The 26194-nt window shown below is 42.8% G+C and overlaps 1 protein-coding gene across 1 annotated transcript in view; it reads right to left on the reverse strand.

Moving 5' to 3' along the window:
• Nucleotides 1-261: 261 nt before the first annotated feature.
• Nucleotides 262-26194, reverse strand: part of LOC126252983 (ATP-dependent translocase ABCB1-like) — a 231734-nt gene continuing 205801 nt past the window's right edge. Inside the window, exons 19-23 of the mRNA XM_049954011.1 lie at nucleotides 20532-20691; nucleotides 7481-7675; nucleotides 5635-5841; nucleotides 5380-5526; nucleotides 262-1760 (exon numbers count right to left, since the gene is read on the reverse strand). Of these exons, the coding sequence (XP_049809968.1) occupies nucleotides 1566-1760; nucleotides 5380-5526; nucleotides 5635-5841; nucleotides 7481-7675; nucleotides 20532-20691 (904 nt within the window). The 3' untranslated portion in view covers nucleotides 262-1565. The remainder of the gene's footprint in view (nucleotides 1761-5379; nucleotides 5527-5634; nucleotides 5842-7480; nucleotides 7676-20531; nucleotides 20692-26194) is intronic.

The following is a 26194-nucleotide window of genomic DNA, read 5'->3' on the forward strand; positions in this document are numbered from 1 at the left end:
GTTTCATTCAATATTTGAAGGAATTTTCTCCAAAAGTCATGTAAATTTTACCTGTTTGCGTAATACATTCATGTAGTCTCATTAACTGTTACTGCTTTTGATGCATGGCTTATCATAGCAAACTGTCATGTGTTTATATATGACTATAGTTAGACAGTGTCGTTAATTTCCTTGGGATTAAAGTGCTATTCGAATGAAAGAAAGAACTGTGACAAGATGTTTACAAAAATATATTTTAAAAGTACAAATAAAAATATTCAGATATATACAGTAGTTGCATATAAAAACTAACTTATGGAAGCACCATATAGGACACAAATTACATATTTGACCCAAGTTATATCAGAAACCGTGGATAAAGCATGTGCTTTCAGCATATATCAATGTCTGGAAGTGTTAACGAAAGACCACTGTATGAATGTGTGTAAAGATACAATTTCAGATCCATTAGAGCAAGATGCTAACAGAACATGCACAAATGCCTTAGTGGTGTCTAACATATACCTCAACAATTTACTGGACAGTCAGTTGGTATCTACTGAAACATAAGATTGAAGGGAGTAAACAAATCAGCACAAACCCTGGCATACATATTAGTAAGAATTCATTCTATTTTTGGGTCTCTTGTTGAGACATTAAGTGTTTTATGAACCTCACAAATCTTTTTGAGAGTTTGACCACAATATTGTAGTCTCATGATCTCATATTTATATGTAATTTTTTTAGTGCTTTTAGTAAATTAAAGATATTTTTTGGCATCTTAATCAATATGATAATTTGCTAAGAAAAAGGTAAAAATGATGAAATATTTTTTTGTGTTTCATATAAATCATTATTTTTGGTTCTGAAAACTGTTATAATTGCTTTGAAAGCTTGAGGTAATTTCATCCACAGTTACACAATGACATATAATATTATAAAAGCTACAAAGGCTTTAAAATTGATAACATTGTTTTCCACTATATGCAAGACAAGCCCACTAGAAGTATGGCTTTAAGATTACAGTAGACCGAACATCATAATCATTCAATTATGTTTTGTTTTCATTTATGAAAAGGGAATACTGTAATTTGTACTCTGTTGCATACAAAACCAATAGTTATTGTTCATCAACCAGCCTCATAAAGTAAGTACATTCCATAATTTACAATCAATGAATGTAACTAGCACAGATTGCGAACTTATACCTGCTTAGCATCCTAATTAAGTCACCCATTATTTCTTAGAAATTCTTCAATATTCTGGATGCTCGTAACGTTTTGAATCATGAATAATACAGCTTTGCTTCACAATTCTCAATACTGTCAACATCTTAATTAAAACACAAAATATTTGGCATTTGGCAGGAACGTGATTTGTACATAGAACAAATCAAATCTATAATTAAAAACCGATTTTGATCTCATAAATAAGATATCGTATCATATTGATGGTAAATATTAGACCAAGTGCAATATTCTTCCTCTTATCTATACTCTTCCTCTTATCTATACTCTTCCTCTTATCTATACTTTTCTGAGTCTGTACCTCCTTCATGTTAGGTAACAGACTCTAAAATGAGAAAGTTAAGTACTCTGAAGACTATGGAGTTTGTAGTAAATGCCACGTTTAGCTAGCAGTTCTGCATGCTTTCCTATTTCAGCAACTTTTCCATGATTTATCACACAAATGACATCAGCATCTTGAATCGTAGATAACCTGTGTGCAATTGTTATGCAGGTCCTACCCTCTTTCGCCTTATCAAGTGCCTCTTGGACAATCTGAAGAAGAAAATTATTAATTTTGTGATTATTATGTATTCTCAGCAAAAGATAAAAACGAAAGAAAATAATGCAAAGACTATAAAGGATAAAAAAGACTTAAGGTAACAAAGATATCTGAAATAATATAAAAAATTGACCTGAGACGAAGAAATTTAAGGTAAAGTGAAGCTTAACTATTACTCTCAGGAGAATGTAAGCTCATAGGAAAAACATGAATAGATTCACTGCAGGACATAACTCGCAAATAGATGTATCATTTGGACAATTCATGTGCTACTCAAATGAGTTTTAAGGAACAGTAACAAAGAGAAATACGAAGGCTTCCGCGGCTACTCGTTGACAAACTGCCTTTAGGCTTCTGTCTTGGGTTTTTCTGTCGATATTTGTCTGATGAGTTTTCTCTTGTTGGCACTGTCAGGACTTCAACCTCTATTGCTGTTGGTGGACTGGAGCTGAGCTCGTGGCTGCACACTAATTGCACCTGGTGTGCCAGCATGAACGGCCTTTTCCGTGGTCATTACTGCTGCGGTTCTACCCTTTCTAACTGCAACGGTCGTTCGCTGCAGCACGGAAATCCAGGATCCGTTCACTTTGAAGATATTTTCATGTTTGTTTATTTCTGTATCTTCCCTGAACAAGCAGGTGCGATAGCTCTTCTCTACAACAAGAACTTCGGTGTTAGCGAATTTTTCTATATGGTCGTTCTCATACAGCGCGTGCTCCACAACGGCCGATTTCTCTACCTGTGCTACCTGCAATGCCGCTTACGTTCAGTGATTCTGATGTCGATTGATCGTCTAGGCTTTCGAACACAGACTTTTCTCCGCATTGCAAGTGAGTCCCTTTTCTTCTTTGCCGATCTGAGGTACTCTTTGATCTTCTTTCATGGTTTGTGTATACTCTTTACGCCATGTTTGCATAACATCTGTCGATTCTGTCCGTCACTCTGGGAGTGTATGAATGAAAAGTAATACCCTACAATGCTTTTTCCGATGCACCATTTCACCGTGTGTTTGGTTCTGTGACACTTCTTATGGAACTGGTGGAGCACCCATTGCACATCAGAGCTCTTCCTAGGTGCAGCATCACGTGTCTGAGGTTCAGCGGCTCGATTGGTGATTTGAGAGTTTCTGCCGATACCGGTCCGCATGTGTCAGATTTTGATACACGCTGTGTCCCAGGACTTCACCATCCCTCGGGACCACACATCTAGAAAGGGTAGCAGTTAGACACTTTCTACCTCCAAGGTAAATTTTTTACGGGCGTGAAGACAGTCTCAGGTGTATTAGAAAGTCAACAACCTGTTCCTCACACGGTTCTACACAACCAAGGTATCGTAGACGTAACTCTACGTAGGAGGTACGCATAAAAGTAGAAAAGCACCTAAAGCTACCCTTTCAAGATGTGCTGGTGACGAGGGTTGCTGGAAACCTGCCACAAAATGTGTGTCGAAAACCGACACACTCGCCGTGGAATGGCCGCACGGTCACAGGCGCCTTGTCACGGCCCCCCGCCGGAGGTTCGAATCCTTCCTGGGGCATGTGTGTGTGTGTGTGTGTGTGTGTATGTTAACCTTAACGTAAGTCAGATTAAGTGTAAGTGTAAGTGTAAGTTTAGGGACCGATGACGCCAGCAGTTTGGTCTCATGAGATCTTACCACAAATTTCCAAAATTTGTCCGACATACTCGGACCGATAACTGCAGGAATGAGGCATCATTAATGCGCTCGTAACGCGAGTAAGATGGATATGAACCTCAGCACCTCCTACGAGAGATGATACACTCAGAAAGGGTTCTCATGAACAATGCCACAGAAGAAGTGTCACATGATTAATCACTTGGCCTAGTAACACACTGCGAAAAGAATTGTCGGATACGGTCTTCCTGCCATACAGGGTGCTAATACGGCGTAAAGAGTATTTATAAACTGACATAAAAGGTGGAAGATTGTGTTCGATCGGCAGAGGAGAAAAGGAAACCACTCGCAATGTCGGCAATATATCGCACTCACGTACTTGTGGAAAAGTCGATGTTGGAATGACTGGAATGTCAGTCAACACCAGGATCACCGGATATAAGCGACCCTGCGTTGCGGCACATGGCGATGTCGACCGTGGCGGAGCACGCGCTTTATGAGACTGACCTCAGTATAGAGAAGAGCTATCACCCCTGCTTGTTCACGGAAGCAACAGACATACACAATTGTGACAATACCTTCAACAACAAAAAATAAATCCTCCCAAGCAGCAGCGAGCTACGTTGCAGGTAGCAGGGAGGAACCGCAGCGTTATTGACCACTGAAAAACACTTGGACGATGGCTCGGCAAGTACTTATACTATTTTTTTTAATGAAAATGGACACGATGAAGGAATTATCCGAATGGGACCGAAATAGGTAGATGGGATGTACGTATACAGACAAACAAATGATTACGATTTCAGAAGTTTTGCATGATTCATTCAAGAGAAAGGGCATAGGCTGATAGAGTTGTTGGATGTCCTCCTGAGTGATATCATGCCGAATTATGTTCGATAGGCGCGTTAGATGGCAATAATTCCGATCTGGTTGGAGGACCCTGCCCATAGGGCTCAAAAACTTCAAGTGGGGAGAGATCGAGCGACCTTGCTGGTCGAAATAGGGTTTGGAAAAAAAAAAAAAAGAAAAATTGCACCCCAGACCATCACTCCCACTTGTCGGAACGAATGGTGGACGGCAGTAAGGTTGGTAACCCACCAGTGTCTGGGGTGTCCCTAGTCCCTAGATACATCTTCGACGATACATCTTCGACGATACATCTTCGACGATACATCTTCGACCTGGAACCGTCCCAATTCGAACTGAGCCCCGAACACATGCCTGGAGATGCCCCAAAAAGTGGTGGGATACCAATCTGTCACACACTGTACGACTCAGCAACAAGTACTGCTGGTCTGGAGTTCCATTCCTCATCATAGCAAGACCCCTTTGGTTGTCATACACGGCGCCCTTACTGCACAGCAGTACGTCGAAGATATTCAACGCGACGTTTTGTTGCCCTTCATTGGAAGCCATGCTGGGCATAGATTTCAGCAAGATAATATCCACCCGCACACGGCGAGAATTTTTACTGCTTGTCGTCGTACTTCGAAAACCCTATGTTGGCCAGTAATTTGCCGGATCTCTCCCCAACTGAACATGTTCGGAGCATCATGGGTAGGAATTTTCACATCTAATGAGCCAGGTGGACAGAATTTGGCACGATACCACTCCGCAGGACATCCCACGACTCAGTCGGTCCGTGCCAAGCCGAGTAACTGCTTGCACAAGGTTCAGAGGTGGACCAACGTGTTATTGACTTGCTCAATTTGTGAAGCTCTTTGTCTTGAATAAATTATACATGTTCTGAAACTGTCACATTCGGATAATTCCTTCGTGGTGTTCTTTTTTTGTTATTAAAAGTGTATAATCAGCGACCGCAAGCTCGACTACAGCCTGCCGCCAGTAATGGTCGGTGAATCGTTAACAATGCCAGAAAAACGTGCTGGCGAAACTTCAGGAAACTGATCAAACAAGGCCGAAGAACCTGAGACGGAAGCCGAGAGGTAATTTAGAAGCAATTACGTTTTCATGACGTACCTTTTCACTCTCTGTGTCCAAGGCTGATGTTGCTTCATCCAGTAGAAGCACGCGTGGATTACGCACCAAAGCCCTTGCAATTGCTACTCGTTGTTTCTGCCCTCCACTGAGCTGTGCGCCTTTTTCACCCATGCGCGTTTCGTAACCCTGTGTCAAAAATTCACAACTACATTTAATATTGGGCAAAGACACCGTGTATCAAAAAGATTTAAAATATAATGTAAATTTCACCCTTCGTTAGTCAGTCAGTCATACCTGTGGCAAAGCCGTTATGAATTTGTGGACGTTAGCTTTCTTTGCTACCTCGATGATTTCGTCCATGGAAACATCGCGGTCGTTGTCACCATAAGCAATATTTTCGGCAATAGTTCTGTCAAAGAGAACTGGCTCCTGTTGAACAAGTCCCAGCTGGGATCGTAGTGCAGACATTTTGACTTGGGACACATGTCGTTCGTCTAGGGCCTGAAAAGAAAAGTTATTTTTGTTGTTAGATCACTTCGTAGAAGATTTCCTTTCAACACACAGCTTCAACATTTCTGCTGTACTTTGGGACAAAGAAAGAAAATGTATTTTTGAGTAACATGCTTTGAAATACAGTACTAGCAAGAAATGATTTTGAAAATATCACACTCATTCAAAGAGAAACATTTCTTCTGACAGTACAACTATGAGCGTGAATTTTATTTTCGTTCAAATGATCACCGTTAAAGTGAGAAGTAGAAAGTACGTGACGTATTCGAAAAGTAAGTTTGTGGGAAAATAGAATCCCCAGAATCCCCAAAAAACATTTTCCAACGAATATGCTGCACAAATGATCTCCATTTGGGAACTGTACCAGTTGAAAATGGCAATCCTGAGTCCCTCGTGCCAAACCATCGGTCACTAAGACATTGATTCCAGTGCAAGAAGGGGCAGCAGATGCTGAGTATGAGCTGATTAGAGTGGGTGGTGGACGTGTTCCCATTTAAAATGCTGAACATTTTCCTCTATATGGGACAGCGATGTGTGGCTGTTCCTTGCTGTGTAAAACTGTCCTGGATAACCGTTTCATACACTGACAATTGTGGATGGCACATCTCAGTTTGATGAGTTATAATAGTTGATCCACGTTCCATGAAATCAACCACAAAAACACTCTCTTCTTTCCAGAAAAGGGTAGCCACCGTTTCTCGACTCGTATACATCGACATCTACATCTATTCTCCACAAGCCACCTAATTGGAGTGTGTGGCGGAGGGTAGTTGTGTACCACTATCACCTGTCCCTTTCCCTCTCCCAGTCACGTGTAATTCGCAGCAAGAACGATTGCTGGTAAGCCTCCACAGGGCTCGAATCTCTCTAATTTTATCTTAATGGTTGGTTGGTTGGTTTTTGAGGGAAGAGACCAAACAGCGAGGTCATCGGTCTCATCGGATTAGGGAAGGAAGTCGGCCGTGCCCTGTCAGAGGAACCATCCCGGCATTTGCCTGGAGCGATTTAGGGAAATCACGGAAAACCTAAATCAGGATGGCCGGACGCGGGATTGAACCGTCGTCCTCCCGAATGCGAGTCCAGTGTGCTAGCCACTGCGCCACCTCGCTCGGTCATATCTTCATGGTCTTTTCGCGAGATATACGCAGGAGGAGGCAATATACATTGAAGGGCCAAAGAAATAATTGTAGGCATGCGTATTCAAATACAGAGATATGTAACCAGTCAGAATACGGGGCTGCGGTCGCCAACGCCTACATAAGAAAAATGTATGGCGCAGTTGTTAGATCGGTCACTGCTGCTATAATTGCAGGTTTTCCAGCTTTAAGTGAGTTTGGTATTATAGTCGCCGTATGGTAAATTTTTAATTTCGATTTGCATTTTAAAATTCACGCCGAATTCCTATCTCCATTCATACAGAAGAATCGTAGAACTTGGAGTGTTAAGGAATATGGCGTTATCAACTTTCTACTCCTTATAGGCGAACATCGATGATGGAAATCTCACCTCCTACAGGGTTCAGATTGCCTCTGCGTTGAATACATGCGTTGGTCGTATGGAGGTAGATGAAGGGCAGGTGACAAACCGAAAGGTGACAGACACCAGAGCGGTGGTAGCTGCGCGTACTCACCACAGTGCCGGAGGCAGCGTCGTAGAACCTCTCGAGCAGCTGAATGCAGGTGGACTTGCCGCAGCCAGAAGGGCCCACCAGCGCCACTGTTTGGCCTTTGCACACTTCCAGGTCGAGGCCCTTCAGTACCGTCAAACCAGGCCGTGTCGGGTACCAGAACTCCACGTTCGAGTAGCTCACATCCCCGGCTGCAGTCTGTAGAAGGTCCAAAATGTGTTATTATCCATTCGCTGACAAATAAAAACTAACGTGTGATTATTTAATCAAGTGAATCTGTTCATCAAAACTTCCGAAGAAGAGTATTGGCCTCAGTCTTTCGTGGGAGTCATCATAAGATGTTCCACAAATCACAGAGATGACAAGTACGCCTGGTGGAAACGAGAACGTTGTTCCTAAGTCTCATACCTAATTAATATTGCAGTTTCTGTGTCCACCAATCAAGGTTGTCAGTTTTTCTTTTCTTTTTTTTTTTTTTTTTCAAACAAAGGTATTATCTTTTACGAACCTGACATTTCTAAGCTGAACAAACTCAGGAAACTGACATCGTCCAAGGTAGAATCAACAAAAACTGATGTAAAATTTAAATATACAGGGCGTCCCAAAATAAATGGTCAATATTCAGGGCCATGTCAGGAACGACCATTCGAAAGCAAAAATGTCTAGATCTAAAATTCATACCTTACAACCTATGGACACTTCCATATTGTGAAACATATTTCTTCTACTGCAGGCTCTTTGATTTCCGTATTTTGAGAGGTGGTAGTTTGGATTAAAAAAAAGGCCAGCAAGGATGGGATTTGAAAAGTATACCTTGCAAGCCATGAACACTTGTTCATCTTCGACACACGTCTCCTATACTGAGAAAGTTTTCATAACTCTTAAGGTATGTATTTTAGGGCCCAATGTTACATGACTTTTGTTCTTGTTTTGGTCCATATTACCTCCTCTTAAAATATGCCAAACAAGGAGCATACAATAGAAGACACTTCCTTCGCCAGTTTGAAGATGAGCAAGTGCTCATAACTTTCACGGTCTGCATTTCAGAGCCGATGTTTAGTAGATTTTTTGTTTCGATTGGTCGTACCTATCACATTCTTGAGTATTGACCATTTCCCCTGGGACACGCTGCATAACTGTTGTTAAAGATTTATTATTTTGAGCACTTAAAATTTAAACGACGCGAGTAAAACAATTTAAATCAGCCTGAATTGAACAAAAATACCACATATTACCTTATCGATATTTTTGCTCACACTTCAAGCTCATCAGTTAAATCTTCCATTTTCCCTGTTGAGAAACTGCAGTCGAGTGGATAATACAGCTTCTTATGTGGCCCATGACAAACAGTTTGTCTCAGCCTGCCAAGAGATCTTCGGAGGATAAAACGTCTTTCCGAAACAGTTTTAGAATATGCTAGAGAAAACAAGGAACTCACAGATTTATACATGTTCTCATGGTTTTTAAGGCAGCGATGAAACCTCATCTACTTCTCATCAGACTTCAACTTAAAGCAGCGCTTTTGTTAGTCTAAATCTCTTTGGACTAAAAGCTAATTTCTTGTTTTCTGTTACGTTTACAAGACTTCCTTTCATTTTAAACACAGATGCAATGAACAGAGTACTTTACGTGAAATAATATCCGCTTCGGTGTAATACGGATTTTTATGTATCCCGACAATGAGTCGCTTTTCATATGGATAATCTTGACAATCCCGCCGAAACGTGACTCCTGGCAACAATACCAGGCAACAAAAGCACCTATACAAATACACACACCAAAAAAGTTTTGCACCAACCCGGTTCCCAGAACTCCTGAAGATAGACGTTGACTGTGGATATTGTATCACAGACACAGTCCCTTTGACTGTTCAGAAATGTTACTAAACCCGCCCAAAGATGTATACAACCATGCATGAGTAGCGCCTATTCGACAGAGGGGGTCCGACGGCCGATCAGTTCCAGTCATTCCACCAGGAAGGAAGTACACGGCTCGTGTTGTCTGTCCGACAGCCGATCAGTTCCAGTCATTCCACCAGGTAGGAAGTACACGGCTCGTATTGCCTGTAGTTCAGCCATGCCTAGGCGTTCAATACCGCTGTTCGATCGCGTCTTCATTGTTATTTTGCGCCAGGAAGGGCTCTCAACAAGAAGTGTCAGGCGTCTCGGAGTGAACCAAAGCGATGTTGTTCGCACATGGACGAGATAGACAGCAAGTGTCGATGACATGCCTCGCTCAGGCCGCCCAAGGGCTACTAACTGCAGTGGATGACCGCTGCCTACGGATTGTGGCTCGGAGGAACCCTGACAGCAACGCCACCATGTTGAATAATGCTTTTCGTGCAACGACAGGACGTCGTGTTACGACTCAAACTTTGCGCAACAGGCTGTATGATGCGCAACTTTACTCCCGACCTCCATGACGACGTCCATCTTTGCAACCAAAACACCATGCAGCGGGGTACAGATGGGCCCAACAACATGCCGAATGTACCGGTCAGGATTGACATCACGTTCTCTTCACCGATGAGTGTCGCATATGCCTTCAACCAGACAATCGTCGGAAACTTGTTTGGAGGCAACCCGGTCAGGCTGAACGCCTCAGACACACTTTCCAGCGAATGCAGCAAGGTGGAGGTTCCCTGTTTTGGAGTAGCATTATGTGGGGCTGACGTACGCTGCTGATGGTCATGGAAGGCGGCGTAACGGCTGTACGATCGTGAATGCCATCCTCCGACAGATAGTGCAACCATATCGGCAGCATATTGGCGAGGCATTCGTCTTCATGGACGACAATTCGCGCCCCCGTCGTGCACATATTGTGAATGACTTCTTTCAGGGTAACGACATCGCTCGACTAGAATGGCCAGCATGTGCCCCAGACAAGAACTCTATCGACAATGCCTGGAATAGTTTGAAAAGGGCTGTTTATGGACGACGTGACCCACCAACCACTCTGAGGGATCTACGCCGAATCGCCGTTGAGGAGCGGGACAATCTGGACCAACAGTGCTTGATGAACTTGTGGATAGTATACCAAGACGAATACAGGCATGCATCAATGCAAAAAGACGTGCTACTGGGTAGTAGAGGTACCGGAGTGTACAGAAATCTGGACCAGCCCCTTTGAAGGTCTCACTGTACGGGGGTTCAACATGCAATGTGTGGTTTTCATGAACAGTAAAAATGGCGGAACTGATGTTTATGTTGATCTCTATTCCAATTTTCCGTACAGGTTCCAGAAGGAACCGAGTTGATGCAAAACTTTTTTGATGTGTGTAGCACAGAGAAAACATTGACAACCCAGATTACATTTGAAGCGTTGCAAGGGGTGGCTAGCGAAAGACAGAAGAACGCTGTTTCAAAGGCGAAAGTGGTTGTGAAGGTGCTGTAACTTCTGTTTCATTGCTTGGATGACGCTGGAGATTTTATCATGTGCACAATATAAGCTGCAAATCTTAAGCATTAGCAAATTGTCAAAGTAATACGGACCTGAAAGAACAAAATCTATTTCGCGGACCTGCTTCGGTCAACAGCCGTTCACTGTGTTCAAAGTGAGTGTCCATATCCTTTTGTCCTCCGTTTGTCTCTTCTTCATAGTCGCCTCTGACGGTAATGTGTGACACGTATCCCAGTTTGCAGCCTTCCGTACTATTCAAAGCAAACTATGTTAAGGAGCAGTGGGCTCCAAGAAGGCCAACCAGATTTCACAAAGTTACAAACACTGCTGTTGTCCAGAGAAACTTATACTGCGTTCAAACAGTACGCGAAAGTATTTCCATGAAAATTAAGAGAAAATTATAACGGTGTTGAGAAGCAAAAACAATTTCATATACTCGTATATGTAGTAGAGAAATATCACGGCAGATTATTAGATAATAAAAAAGAAAACAAAAAAAGATTACAAAAAACGTCTTATAATGCTTACACATACAAGATGATTCCGGTAGAAGTTCACATAATTTGGAAGGTGGTTCTGCACGTGAAAATAAACTGAAAAAGTCCTATGAACATGTGTACGATTTTAGATCGTTACGGAACTCGAGCAGGTTGAAGACTACACACATCCATGAATGGATATGAAGACATACACTCCTGGAAATTGAAATAAGAACACCGTGAATTCATTGTCCCAGGAAGGGGAAACTTTATTGACACATTCCTGGGGTCAGATACATCACATGATCACACTGACAGAACCACAGGCACATAGACACAGGCAACAGAGCATGCACAATGTCGGCACTAGTACAGTGTATATCCACCTTTCGCAGCAATGCAGGCTGCTATTCTCCCATGGAGACGATCGTAGAGATGCTGGATGTAGTCCTGTGGAACGGCTTGCCATGCCATTTCCACCTGGCGCCTCAGTTGGACCAGCGTTCGTGCTGGACGTGCAGACCGCGTGAGACGACGCTTCATCCAGTCCCAAACATGCTCAATGGGGGACAGATCCGGAGATCTTGCTGGCCAGGGTAGTTGACTTACACCTTCTAGAGCACGTTGGGTGGCACGGGATACATGCGGACGTGCATTGTCCTGTTGGAACAGCAAGTTCCCTTGCCGGTCTAGGAATGGTAGAACGATGGGTTCGATGACGGTTCGGATGTACCGTGCACCATTCAGTGTCCCCTCGACGATCACCAGTGGTGTACGGCCAGTGTAGGAGATCGCTCCCCACACCATGATGCCGGGTGTTGGCCCTGTGTGCCTCGGTCGTATGCAGTCCTGATTGTGGCGCTCACCTGCACGGCGCCAAACACGCATACGACCATCATTGGCACCAAGGCAGAAGCGACTCTCATCGCTGAAGACGACACGTCTCCATTCGTCCCTCCATTCACGCCTGTCGCGACACCACTGGAGGCGGGCTGCACGATGTTGGGGCGTGAGCGGAAGACGGCCTAACGGTGTGCGGGACCGTAGCCCAGCTTCATGGAGACGGTTGCGAATGGTCCTCGCCAATACCCCAGGAGCAACAGTGTCCCTAATTTGCTGGGAAGTGGCGGTGCGGTCCCCTACGGCACTGCGTAGGATCCTACGGTCTTGGCGTGCATCCGTGCGTCGCTGCGGTCCGGTCCCAGGTCGACGGGCACGTGCACCTTCCGCCGACCACTGGCGACAACATCGATGTACTGTGGAGACCTCACGCCCCACGTGTTGAGCAATTCGGCGGTACGTCCACCCGGCCTCCCGCATGCCCACTATACGCCCTCGCTCAAAGTCCGTCAACTGCACATACGGTTCACGTCCACGCTGTCGCGGCATGCTACCAGTGTTAAAGACTGCGATGGAGCTCCGTATGCCACGGCAAACTGGCTGACACTGACGGCGGCGGTGCACAAATGCTGCGCAGCTAGCGCCATTCGACGGCCAACACCGCGGTTCCTGGTGTGTCCGCTGTGCCGTGCGTGTGATCATTGCTTGTACAGCCCTCTCGCAGTGTCCGGAGCAAGTATGGTGGGTCTGACACACCGGTGTCAATGTGTTCTTTTTTCCATTTCCAGGAGTGTATATGAATATTGCTTACCAAAATAGTGTATAGGCGCTGTGGTGGACAGAATTCTGGTGGGGCAGATGACTGATCCATCCTACATGAGCGGTTCAAATGTACCCCACACATCTCAATGCATTTACAAAGTGTTGGAGCGTATGTTGTGTTGCACATCAACATCACCTCGGCGGGCTTTAATGCGGGCAACAGCGTCGGTGATGTGAACGAAAAGTCCTTCACGTGTGTCCAACACCGTAACGTACACATTCCCTTTTAACTAGCCTCCTGAACAGACGTCTAATGGGGTTAGGTCGGGTGATCTGGCGGGCCAGTTAATGATGAATTGATTTATAACAGTGATCCTATCTTCTCCAGCCGGACAGCGAAGATCAGAGTTGTTGTTGAAAATACCTGAGGATGTACACTCCATCTGTACCTGGACGCATATCTGGGTTGTTTATTGTGGCACAGATTTTGTTTGGTATCCCGACGGTAATTCTGAACAAACTTTTAGAATTGATCTGGAGTGACGCCTAGGTATTTTGATGTAGGGCAATGGCGCCAGCTTCCTGAACGACCGCTTGTTCTTCAGCTGACAAGAATTAAGCAGTGTTCACGTCTCACTAGGCTATACCTATGTAAGTTTTCTTCCAATTTTTCGGAAGTTTTTCCCTGATAAATGTAAGCTGTACCATCGGCATGTGCAACACTTTCAATACCAAAGGGCTGAACTTGTATAAATGATAAATAGTGGAAAAGCTACGATGCCGTCATGTGTTAGGCCATTTCATTCTGTTTTCCAGAGATTACGCTTTATTTATTATTTATTTATGATCTGCTGGCTAAGTACGACATGAAGTTTCAAAGGCGGTACTGTTGCGAATGTGTGTTGTGGTGGATCATTAAAGAGGCAACGACCCAAACACCAATCATCTTTTATGATATAATATTATACTGTAAACCGTTTTGCGTGATATAAAAATAATCCTTTACTATACCTACAGCAAAACGTGATATTCAGACCCCAAAATGTGGAAGGTTGATGACTTCGTAGAACGTCACTCCCTTCGGCGTTGAAGAAAATGCCCCATGAAGACCAGTAACACAGATATCTGGGTTTTGTTTATTAACCAGATCAATAGAATAGCAATGGAACGGAAGTATGCGCCCTTTCCGATACGTGACTGCTGCCAGGTCTCATCGCAACAATGTACGGCGTTAAACGTATCTGTATTCGGTCAGTTGCTACAGGCAACGTTAAGCAACAGAATGCGTCTCTCCTGCTTGTCATTAGTGAACTTTGGCTCCTTACGATTCCTCCGGGAACGACTGTTGACGACTACAATACGGAACGAGATGACACAGCTAAACGACACTGATTTCGATTTATCTCTCTGGTAGAGAGCATAACACATAGACGTCTTTTATGTATTTCTCCGCTAAATTGTACAAACCGATCGTCACAACTGTTCGTACGTTACTGAGTACGACTTCTGTTATAGTTCATGTGCATAGATCAGTGTCGAAACAAAACTCCAAAAGACATTATTAGGCAGTTTTGATATTGGTGCTACTGATGACACGACTGGGTGCTCAGAGTCTCTCGAAATGGTGCAGTGGCAGCAGGTTTCACAGTGTGATGCAGCTCAGTACACCATCTGGCATCAGCATATGGTATGAGGTTCTGTGGCTGGTTGACGAACAGTATTTCCGAGAATGTGTAGTGTCGCTAGAGACATTTGGCGAAGGTGGTGCGACGATCTGCGACTGTTCTTTCTTGTTTGCACTCGATTGCAAAATGAACTCAGGTAGTTTTGAAACACGTTAGCATGCTTCGCATACATTTTCAACAATTTGGAATCATTTTTTTTTTGTTTCTTTAAGGAAACAAGAAAAATTAAATCAGGTAACTTTGTTGGGCTATCCTATTCACATCGGCACCTCACAACAGTTTACTGGATTAAGATAAGTGTTAGTTACGCATCAGATTAGTTCATTTAAAATCTGGCAACCTGTATGTCATGCCCTAAAGAGAATGGAACCAATTTGTCGTAGTTTGGCTGCAAGGATAGGTTCAGTTGGCTCGGGGGACCTAACGAATGTCTCAGAGTGGAGAGCATTCTTCCAACATTAAACTTAGGTAATTACATCAATGAAGTCTATCGGATGAAATACGGCGTTGTTCGTGGACTGTTAGCCACACGGTTCGTTTATAATTAAGTTATTGTACTTTTATAGTTAATATTGAACTACATGGAAATGTACGTCGAAATGTAGGCTTAACTTAAATACGTCTGTAGTTAATTAGCTCTGACATCACTTGAAAGGAAATTTTCATGACGCAATGAGGACATTTTATCTTTAGCTTTCTGTAACTGCCAGTTACCAGCCGCATGCGTGCAAGCAAATTACCATAATGAACTACTTAAGTGGTATTTACGGACTACGACGTAGTTGTGAAACGCTTACAGTTAACGACACACACATCACGAAATTTTTATCATTCCACATTGCAACACCAACAAAATATTCATGGCATGTCAAAGTGCACTGAGGTGACAGAAGTCATGAGATACCTCCTAATACACGCCGGCCGAAGTGGCCGCGCGGTTCTGGCGCTGCAGTCTGGAACCGCGAGACCGCTACGGTCGCAGGTTCGAATCCTGCCTCGGGCATTGATGTGTGTGATGTCCTTAGGTTAGTTAGGTTTAACTAGTTCTAAGTTCTAGGGGACTAATGACCTCAGCAGTTGAGTCCCATAGTGCTCAGAGCCATTTGAACCATTTTTGAACCATACCTCCTAATAAGGTGTCGGACATCCTTCAGCCCGGCGTAGTGCAGCAACTAGACATGACATGGACTCAACAAGTAGTCGGAAGTCCCTCGCAGAAATACTGAGCCACGCTGCCTCTATAAACGTCCTAATTGCAGAACGTTATCAGTGGAAGATTTTGTGCACGAACTGACCTCTCGATTATATCCCATAAATATTTGATGGGATCCATGATGGGCTATCAGAATCGCTACCTTTTTCGCTAGAGTTGTCCGGAATGGTCTTCAAACGAGTCGCTAACAGTTGTGGCCTGGTGACATGCCTCATTGACATCCACAAAACTTCCAACGTAGTTTGGCTGCAAGGATAGGTTCAGTTGGCTCAGGGGACCTAACGATTTTCATGTAAACACAGCCCACTCCATTATGGAGCCACCACCAGCTTGCGCAGTGCCTTGTTAACAAATTGGGTCCATGGCTTCACCACACTCTAATCCTACCATCAGCTGTTACTAACAGAAATCGGGACCCATCTTACCAGGTCACGGCTTTCTAATCGCCTCGTACCAACCAATATGGTCACGAGCCCAGGAGAGGCGCTGCAGACGATGTCGTCCTGTTAGCAAAGGCACTCGCTCGGTCGCCTGCTTTCTAGTCCATTAGCGCCAAACTTCGCCACACTATCCTAACGCATAGGTCCGTCGTATGTCCCACATTGATTTCTGCTGTTGTTTAAGCAGCGTTACTTGTGTACTCTACGCAAACGCCGCTGCTCTCGGTCGGTAAGTGAAGCCCGTCGGCCACGACGTTGTCCATGGTCAGAGGTAATGCCTGGAATCTGGTATTCTCGGCACACTCATGACACTGTGAATCTCAGAATATTGAATTCCCTAAAGATTTCCGAAATGTAGTGACCCATGCATCTAGCTGGAACTACCATTTCGCATTCAAAGTTTGTTAATTCCCCGCCGGCCGCGGTGGTCTCGCGGTTCTAGGCGCTCAGTCCGGAACCGCGCGACTGCTACGGTCGCAGGTTCGAATCCTGCCTCGGGCATGGATGTGTGTGATGTCCTTAGGTTAGTTAGGTTTAAGTAGCTCTAAGTTCTAGGGGACTGATGACCAGAGATGTTAAGTCCCATAGCGCTCAGAGCCAGCCATTGTTAATTCCAGTCGTGCGGCCATAATCACATTGGAAACCTTTTCACATGAATCAACCGAGTAGAAATTACCGCTACGCTAATGCACTATCTTTTAATATTTTGTGTAAGTGATACCAGCGCCATCAGTATATGTGTGTAACGCTATACCGTTGCTTTTGTCCCCTCACTGTATCGTAAGCTGTTGCACTGGTTTTCAGTCCGAAGGCTGGTTGACACAAATCTATGCGTCAGTCTATCCTGTGCAACTCTCTTCAGTCCTGCAAAACTACTGCTATTCATATGAACCTGCTTTTACTGTAGGCAGGTCTTGTTCTTCCTCTGTAGTCTTTACCTTTCCCCCTTCCCCTCCCTTCCTCACCCCTCCCCTCACACACAGTTCCCTACACTAACAAATAGAAAATTTCTTGATTCCTTAGGTGTGTGCTATCAACCGATCCTTCCTCTCAATCTCTCTTCAGTCCAATTTGGTCACTCCCTCGCTATTAGTATTTGGAAGTATTCATCTAATATTCAACATTCTTCTGTAGCACTACATTTCAAGAGCTTCTACGCTCTTCTTGTATGAATCTTTATTGTCCATATTCAACTTCCGTACGAGGCTATACTCCATATGTCAGAGGAGATTTCCTAACACTTGAATTTATATTCGACGTTAACACACAGGAACGCTTTTCTTGCTGTTGCCATTCTGCATCTTATATACCCTCTGCTTCAACCCTTCTCAGTTAAACTGCCTGCCCAAACGCAACAGTTTCAGTGCCTCATTTCCTAATCTCTCTGCGCTGCCACAGTTGATTCGACTTCAGTCGATCGATTCAACACATTGTAATACCACAACTCTGCGGATGATCATACATTTTCTACGTGTTTTGCGAAGTCTGCTTTATTAGTTGTGCTGAATATTATTCTTGCAAATAAGTCGTCAAATTACAAATGCTATTTGTTATTTAAGAAAGAGAATACGCATGAAATTTTAACATTTTTTAAGTAGACTCGCTGGCCTAATCAGGGAAAAACTATTGTCAAAGAGTGTAATAAATTGTAAACACATTATCGCTGGGCGTGCGAGCGCACCAAAAAAGTATAAGTTGGGAGTCACGAGGAGGAGATTGGTGTCATTGGTTGTGCGTATTCGCCGGTGTGGCTATGTAAAAGTGCGGACACAAAAAGTCTGTTTCAGAAGTGTGGAGCACTGAAAACTGAAATGGTTGTTTTGGTGGATGTTTAATATGGGCAAGGTATGGCATTTATTGGGCACAGTAAAAATGCAGCAAGAGTAATTCACATAATATCAGGAGTACTGTTGGCCCTTGTTATTGGCTATCGTGTCGCAAGAAGATCAACCTGTGCCCTATTTACCGCTAAATGAAGCCACTCGACAAACCAACGGCATCATGAAGTGAAGTAAGATCTAGACTTTTTATAACTAGAAGTGTAATAGACTGAACAGCGTAGTTGCAATTTTATTGCTTGAGTAACATTGTTTTCGTGCATATTGTCAAGTAAATAATTTTCGTAAGTCATTATCCAAGTAGTATCCATCCCATCCCTTAATAATCGGAAAATGAACTGGAAATGAAGTGTACATGAATTCATTAGATCATCAAAACATAATTTTTCCAACTTTTGGACAGTTACGTAATAATGAAATCTTTGATTGTAGTAAGAATAATGTCAGAAGTAGAATGATGCAAAAGCCAGTATTAATTCATTTGCTAAAAACTGAGTAACTTTCATAATAAAAAAATTGAAGTAAAACTTTACGTAACTTGGACATTGAATTTCATTGTCAAAGCACGGTTCTAGTTTACAGCTTGTGGCATAATTTTTAACTTTTATTACAAAGAAATATCACAGTAACTGCTAGATAAATGACAGTCCTTGCCAATGAGTAAATTCAAACAATCTTTCTGCTTGCTACAACTACAACAGTCAGTATTACGGTGAGTAACGTAACAAAAAGTTTCTCTCCACAGCCAGTAAACAATCTTACTTTAATTGATCTCTGAAAATTAATATATGATATGTTGTTTGCTATTTGATTATTATCTGACTACTGTGACATGTGTGGTGTGAAGTACTTGAAAGTGGTACTGTTCCTACGTCATGACGCCAGTAACTATTCTTACTAAGATTTCTTTCGGGTATAAAGTTCAGTTTCAATTTAATTATTCTTGTTCCGGTGAGGAACTAGCGACCGTTCGTTATTTCATTAATGACATACTTAGAAAACCTTTCTTCCAAATTTTCCACTAACTACTGTTAATTAAAAATTAGTTTACACAATAAAAATGCATAAAGTTAACACAACTGTGTTTCTAATCTTTATTGCTAAAGTACTGAACAGTGGAGATTCGGTTATAACTTCATCTACTTCTCTCTGTTTTGCATTATTCTTCGGAATAGATGCCTTTTCCCCAAAGATTACGGACTTTAGGTAGACGGTCAAACAGAAAAGCCTAATTAGCCGGAGAGATAGGAGGGTTATAACATTATACAAGTCCTTGACTGTTTCTGACAGCAGTGCAATGTCATCAGCAAGCCTCAAATTACTTTTTTCCTCTGTTTGAACTTTAATTTTCATTTCTAATTTTCCCTTGGTATTCTTCATAGGTTTCTCAATGAGCACAAATTGTACGACATCGGAGATCGGCAATATAGCCTTGTCTCACTATCTTCTCAACTACTGTTTCCCTGTCATACACTTTGACTCTTATAACTGCTGTCTGGTTTCTGTTTTTTATCCCTACTAGTTTTATAATTTCCATGAATGTGTTCTAGTCTACGTTCTCAGAAGCTTTTACCGAATCTACAAATCCCGCAAACGCAGGTTTGCGTTTCTTCAACCTACCTTTAAGGCAAGACATTTCTCTGGGACTCTGACTGATCTTGCCCGATATCGCCCTGTGTCAGTCTTCCCATTGCACTATAGGTCATAAGTGTCTGAATATTGTTGCCGAGTCTTATAAAATTGATATTTCAATAATATTAACACCTGTCGGCATCTGCGCTTTATGGGACTGGTCTCATTACATTCGTCTGGAAGTATGAGGGTATTTTGCCTGTCTCATCTTGATTACCAGGTGGAATAGTTTTTTAATAGCTGGCTTCTGCAATAAGTCTGAGGGAACGGCAACCGCTCCAGGAACCTTATTTCGGCTTAACTCTTCCAGTACTCTGTCAAATTCTCTCGGTATCATACCTCATATACAACAGGAGTAGCATATCTACACTTGAAACTGGTAAATTCTTGTTCACAGTTACCAGGATTAATCCTAGTAGGCGTAAAAATCTTAGAATTTCAGTAGGTGTTTCCTAGACAATGGACCTGATAGGCCGGCCGCGGTGGCCGAGGGGTTCTAGGCGCTTCAGTCCGGAACCGCGAGTCTGCTACGGTCGCAGGTTCGAATCTTGCCTCGGGCATGGATGTATGTGACGCCCTTAGGTTAGATAGGTTTAAGTAGTTTTACGTTCTAGGGGACTGATGACCTCAGATGTTAAGTCCCATAGTGCTCAAAGTCATTTGAACCATTTTTGGACCTGATAGGAGGCAACAATGCGCTAACGTACAGCGTGTGTCACAAAAAATTTTACTGGATTCCGATATCGCCCCCTTGTTATTTACGTACCCATTCTTTATCCGAAGCATTGATAGGATCAACTACTTTGGGCTGGCGGTTGAGCAGGTAGAAGATTTTGGATGCAGCGTTCAGGCCTTTCCTGAAGTTTGGAGCGAACGACAGGGCCGTTGCGACCATATACGTCCCGAAGAACAATGCTTCAGTTACTCTGAAATAAAAAAAAGAATAAATATTTAACGGACACTTACTCCTCTTAGCTAAAATGAGTATTTATAATGTAAACAAAAAAGTCAGTAACGTAGTGTAATACCCAGATATTTACAGTGAGAGTTCGGTGTTTATGATGTTTCGAGTTAATAACACAAGTCTCCTCTGTAGAGCTGTAGAGAGCAGTTGCAGAGAAGTCTACTTCCAACAATTGAGACTGGTGTTTTGAATTTCTCCTAGGCAATCCTTCACTTCTTTAGCCTTGTTCCTATGCTTCTTTTCCACTGAATCCCAAATCTAACGTGAAAAACTGCTTTTGTGTAATTATACATCTGAGAAAAATTAAATTCAAACAGTGCAAAGTGCTAGCGAAAATTTTATTTTCCACCTGTCCCCGGTTTCTCTTGACATGAAGCATAAGGAAAGAAGGACGATTACGGCTTAATGACTCCTCGATGACAAAGTCATTCGAGACGGAGCTCTAACTCGGACTGAACAGGAATGAAGCATCGTTTCCAGTCGAACCATCCTTCGAGGTAGGACTCCGCCAAATGTCCAGAAGAATATCTGTAATACATTAAGCGGTACTTCAGCTGATCGCTAGGACTTGTGTCATTCTATCCTCACTCACTATATACAATCATGTAAATAGTGTGTATCACACGTCATACGATCTATGGATACGAGAAAAGATTGCGCATACTGCTTATGGAATCCATTACAAAGACGCAACAACGTTAGAAACGTGAGTACCACGTAAATTTTTACAGGTGAATTCTGAAACTTGCAAATACTACGCATATAGTGATACCTCCGTCTCAGGTAAGACCGTTAGAATGTTACTCACCTATCCCAGACATAAAGTAATCGAGCAATTAGTGAGCAATAATATTTACAGACACACAGCTCACTTGACGTGATGAATCTGTTTGAAGTTTCCGGGAGAGAACAATGGCAAGCTTCGTGTCACAGTGGAACTGTAACACCTTTACTATATCTCACAGCCTGTCGCAGTCAGTCGGTAGTGTGCCGATCAGTGCCACGTCTGCAAATGATACCCTCCTTGAGCCGAGCTAGTGGCCCCATCGAGAGTCATAAAGGGAAAGAGTCAGCAAGTAATGCGATGTCGAATGGTAGGGGACAGTGCGGCAGCACAGTGATGACTCGTTACACGAGTAGTTGTTGAAGTAACTGCCCGACGAATATTCCTGTTAAAGTAACTAACGGCGAATAATACTAATTTGGGTTTTGGACTGTGTCAGTGCTTACTAGACTGGTGGCTTAATCTGCATATGGAGGTGTCTTACAGTTGTGAATTGAGACCGGTAAGATTGAAGATCACGAGCTTCGTTGCAGAAGTAACACGATACTATATTCCTTGGTAGGTTAACTTGAACATTCCCAGATCCCATGCTTCTGCGGAGTTGTTAACGTCTGGCAGTGGGTGGCTGAAGTTACTGGTGTATTATAAACGCGCAAATTATTCACTCTGTGTAGCTTAACGCCGATGGCTATGGTGGTATTGAGTAACTGACATTATGTGATGTCATTCTGTGTTGCTTAGTATAGTTCTTCTCTCACCACAGTCTTCCTGAATTTCTCGAGTTTTTCATGCAGTTGCCGGCAGAGTGGTTCTAGGCGCTTCAGTCCGGTACCGCGCTGCTGCTACGGTCACAGGTTCGAATCTTGCCTTGAGCATGGATGTGTGTGATGTCTTTAGGTTAGTTAGGTTTAAGTAGTTCTAAGTCTAGGGGACTGATGACCTCAGATGTTAAGTCACTTAGTGCTTAGAGCAATTTGAACCATTTCATGCAGTTGTTGGTCTGATAAGGCATATGTTACTGTGCTACTTGTTGACATAAGGACACAAATTTGTAAAGGAATGCTTCTAGCACTTGAGGAATTTTATTTAATACTGTATGTTATGTATGTACGGGCTTACCTAAATGTACTATTATTGTGTGAGTGCTTAACTGATCATGTGATTACTGTGATGACTGAATCCGAGAATGAGTGAACTAACTATCTTGTGACTTGGGACTCACGGTGGTTATCGGTTGTAAGCCTCTTACTTCCAGGCTGTTAATTATTGTTCTTTTCAGACTGTGTAATGGAATGTCTGGTGTATGAGGTGTTGGATGGGCATCGGAGGTACATCAGATGTTTAGCTTTGAAATGATCAGATGTCAGTTGGACTGACTGAGGAGCCACGGCTGTTAGCCACAAAGGGCTGGTGCCGCTTGGTTGTGTTGACCAACGTTCGGTCTTAGGCAACTACGTTACTTGGGTAGAGCCTTGTATTTTATAATAATGTAAACCATTGCTACTGAATTTGCTTTTATTATGATTTCTGAATATTTAGTTGCTTTCAAGGTGCGTTAATGGTCTCTCAAAAATTTGTTGTTCGTTATTTATGGATTACTTATGGAGTTTGTTCAGAAAAGATGATTCAGAAGGTAAAAGGGTATCTGTAGCAGAGTGTCGTAAATTTTACAGGAAGTTACTGTCGCGTAAATTTCTTCTTGTGAATGATTTTTAGTTTTATGTTTTTAATTCGACTGATTGGAAGTAAGATTTCTATGATAGATATTAATATCGTGTTGTTTCTAAATCGTCCGCTTGGATATGAAAAATAAGAGAAGTGTAATTATTTTTAGTTTTAATAAATGCTTCGACGTGTTAATCTTCCCTTGGACACCCAAACATCGCTTCAGTGCCTGCATGGTACAGCAGGTATGTGTTGTAACTGCTGAGCGAGAACACTGTATTTAGTAAATAGTCGTCCTGGGTGGTAGTTACAGGCTGCAATCTGGTCTTTTTTGACTGTGACAAAACGAAGTGTCTGCCACTCCACTTCAGTTGGGTCAGAGTGCAGTTCTGCGCAAGATGTGGAAAAGTCAAGAAGAGTGTCTAACTATTGGAGAGCACAGGAACAACTGCAGAGTTCAGTTCACTGACAATTCATGACAAAGAAGTGATCCTATAAAACCTTCTTAGTGTTTTTGGTACTTGTTTATCTTATGAACAGAATCGAAAGGTACGTTTACAAGCTCATGTGGTGTTCCCCACTGACTCTCACGCGCAGTAGGTCAAGACTGCAGCGATATGGCATGACGACAACAAACGGCTGTGAGATATGCTGAAGTATTCAGATGAGTGGTGATTCATTGGGAGGAGCAGTCTGTGGCGTCTGCTGGTGTGGAGTCGATGGGATGTGATGGAACATTACTGTCACTTATCGATAAACGGTATTGTTTCATTTTATGACGCTATTTGGTGGTTATCTTATTGACAGTGCGAGACTTGTGGGGTTGGTTGGAAGGTTTCGCATTTTTCGCAAAGGGTAGATGCACTCCCGTTGTGCTCTCGGGGTTCTGTTGCCAGCAGAGGCCTGTGAATCTCCTTAGGAGAGGCGAACATCCTCAGCGAGACGGCGGGCAGTTTCCTCGGGAATGATGCTGTGGCCTGCTTCGGGACCGGTGCCTGACCTGGCTGTAAATATAAAAATAAATCAATTTCGTATTTCTGCCTGCACGAGCATCAAAGGTCGAGACACCACAGTGCTTCCCGGCCAGAATGGGAAAAAAGTTGCTCTCACTCCATCATTTTGGTCATCTGGTCGAGATGAGTCACCCTGCCACCATGTTTACGCAATGAAGTCAATCGAGGAGACACTGCTACAGCCCAATAGTAGTCTCGTGTTTGTTAACGTGTGCTTTGTACGTCAAGAATGGGAACTTCTACTGGGTTCCCCTGTTTTGTTTTTTTCATGAAATAAACGATATTATCATTTTTCACATTGGCAATAGAAACGGATCGTCCACTCCAAATGGTATATTCAAGAGTTTGAGCGGCTGAGACCCATGAACGAAGATTCCGAGTGGTCCTGCTCTGGCTCTCTGGTGCTGACAGGGGCCCTCTTGCTATTATTGGGGAAATGTGAGTGTTGGAGTTGGGGCAGTGTGATCCGTATTATGAGCAGCTGGTTACTTGCTTGCTGTACCTCGCAACTCGTGTTGCTTAATTTGCCTGTAATCTGTGACTTCGTGTTGTATCGTTAACTCTGATTTCTCGACTGACGAGATGAGAAGCTCTTGTTGCTCTTTGTCCATCTAGTCTTTCGCACTTTTTAGTGCCTGCCCACAGTGGTAGCTTCATTTTGTCATATGAACTGAGGTTTACAGAACTTCTTCCTCTGTTAATTTTATTGCGGTTTGCTTCTGTCATTATACCAAATAAATATTAATCTCAGTGTAATCTTAAATTACAAGATCCTTTAAACTGTACTACAACTTTTTCAAGGTTAGGCGACCCTCTATAATTAAATATAATCTGTTCCACAAAATATAATCTGTTCCACACCTAAGCCTGTTGTTCTCAAGAACGAATCTCAAGGACTATTTTTTATTACACGTTGAAGGTAACTAGTACTGCACTCGCTCGTCTCATTTGATTATAAATCTGTTTATTGACCGGAGAGAGCTGTGTCGATTTCGCCAAGGATTATGTGTTTGCTGCGTGTTGTTTCATTTCTATTTGGCTAAAGACCTAGCAGTATTCAGACGTAATACCGTCAGTCACCCATAACCTTTCAATGCAAACGAATAATGGAGCTTAACGTTGTACAGATATAGTGTCAAGGATTGCTCAAAGTATTCATGATCCAATAGATCGTCTCCTTAACTTCTATAAATGTGTAGGTCCATATGGTCACACTTTTACTGTATCAGCGGAGTGACCTCCCTATACGTTGCTCTTCACACTAGTATCTATTGGGAACCGTATGGGAAGCATACTTGCAGAGCACATGAAGTGTCCGAGACAGAAAAACACCGTTGCACTGGTATCTGCTGTGGACGTACTTGTTACCAATGTTTCTGTGTGTCGGGAATAACGACAGCGAATGTCACAGTACGATGCACCTCGAAGTGTTTCCATTTTTTGTTGTAGGGGAGTGTTGTACCTTGGAACACTTACTAACTTTCTCCTCTGCCCAGCCCCGTAGCAGAAATTTAATACATTTTCTTATTCCATTTTAGAATGATATCATTCACTTTCTGTGTGCTTCAAACTTTTTCCGAAATTACAATAATTTCTCCAGAAACCTAAGGTTTTCGAAATAAAAAAACCTATTCCTAGGTTCAACATAGTCATCTACCTAGGAAGAAACGTTATATTGAAATTTGAAGGTGCTGTAATTGGTAAAATCTTGCCAGATGATAGTCAAAAGTCTGTGTGTTGCGTTGTTACTGTTACTATACACGAATACTCAGCAAATGAAACAAATTGAGAAGAACTGTTATCAAAGCCTGGTTACAAGTCAAAAGCATTTTCATATATAAGCTATTGGAAAATAACATAAATTTCCATTTTCAAGACAGGGAAAACTGTTAAGGCATTAAAGCAACTGAGCACATACGCAAATGTCACGTGTTCCATAGTAAAAGGCCTTCGTCCGTTTCAAGGCACAAGATGGTGCATAGGTTACAAATTATGGCTTCACC

Source organism: Schistocerca nitens, chromosome 4, assembly GCF_023898315.1.
Source record: "Schistocerca nitens isolate TAMUIC-IGC-003100 chromosome 4, iqSchNite1.1, whole genome shotgun sequence".
NCBI lineage: Eukaryota > Metazoa > Arthropoda > Insecta > Orthoptera > Acrididae > Schistocerca > Schistocerca nitens.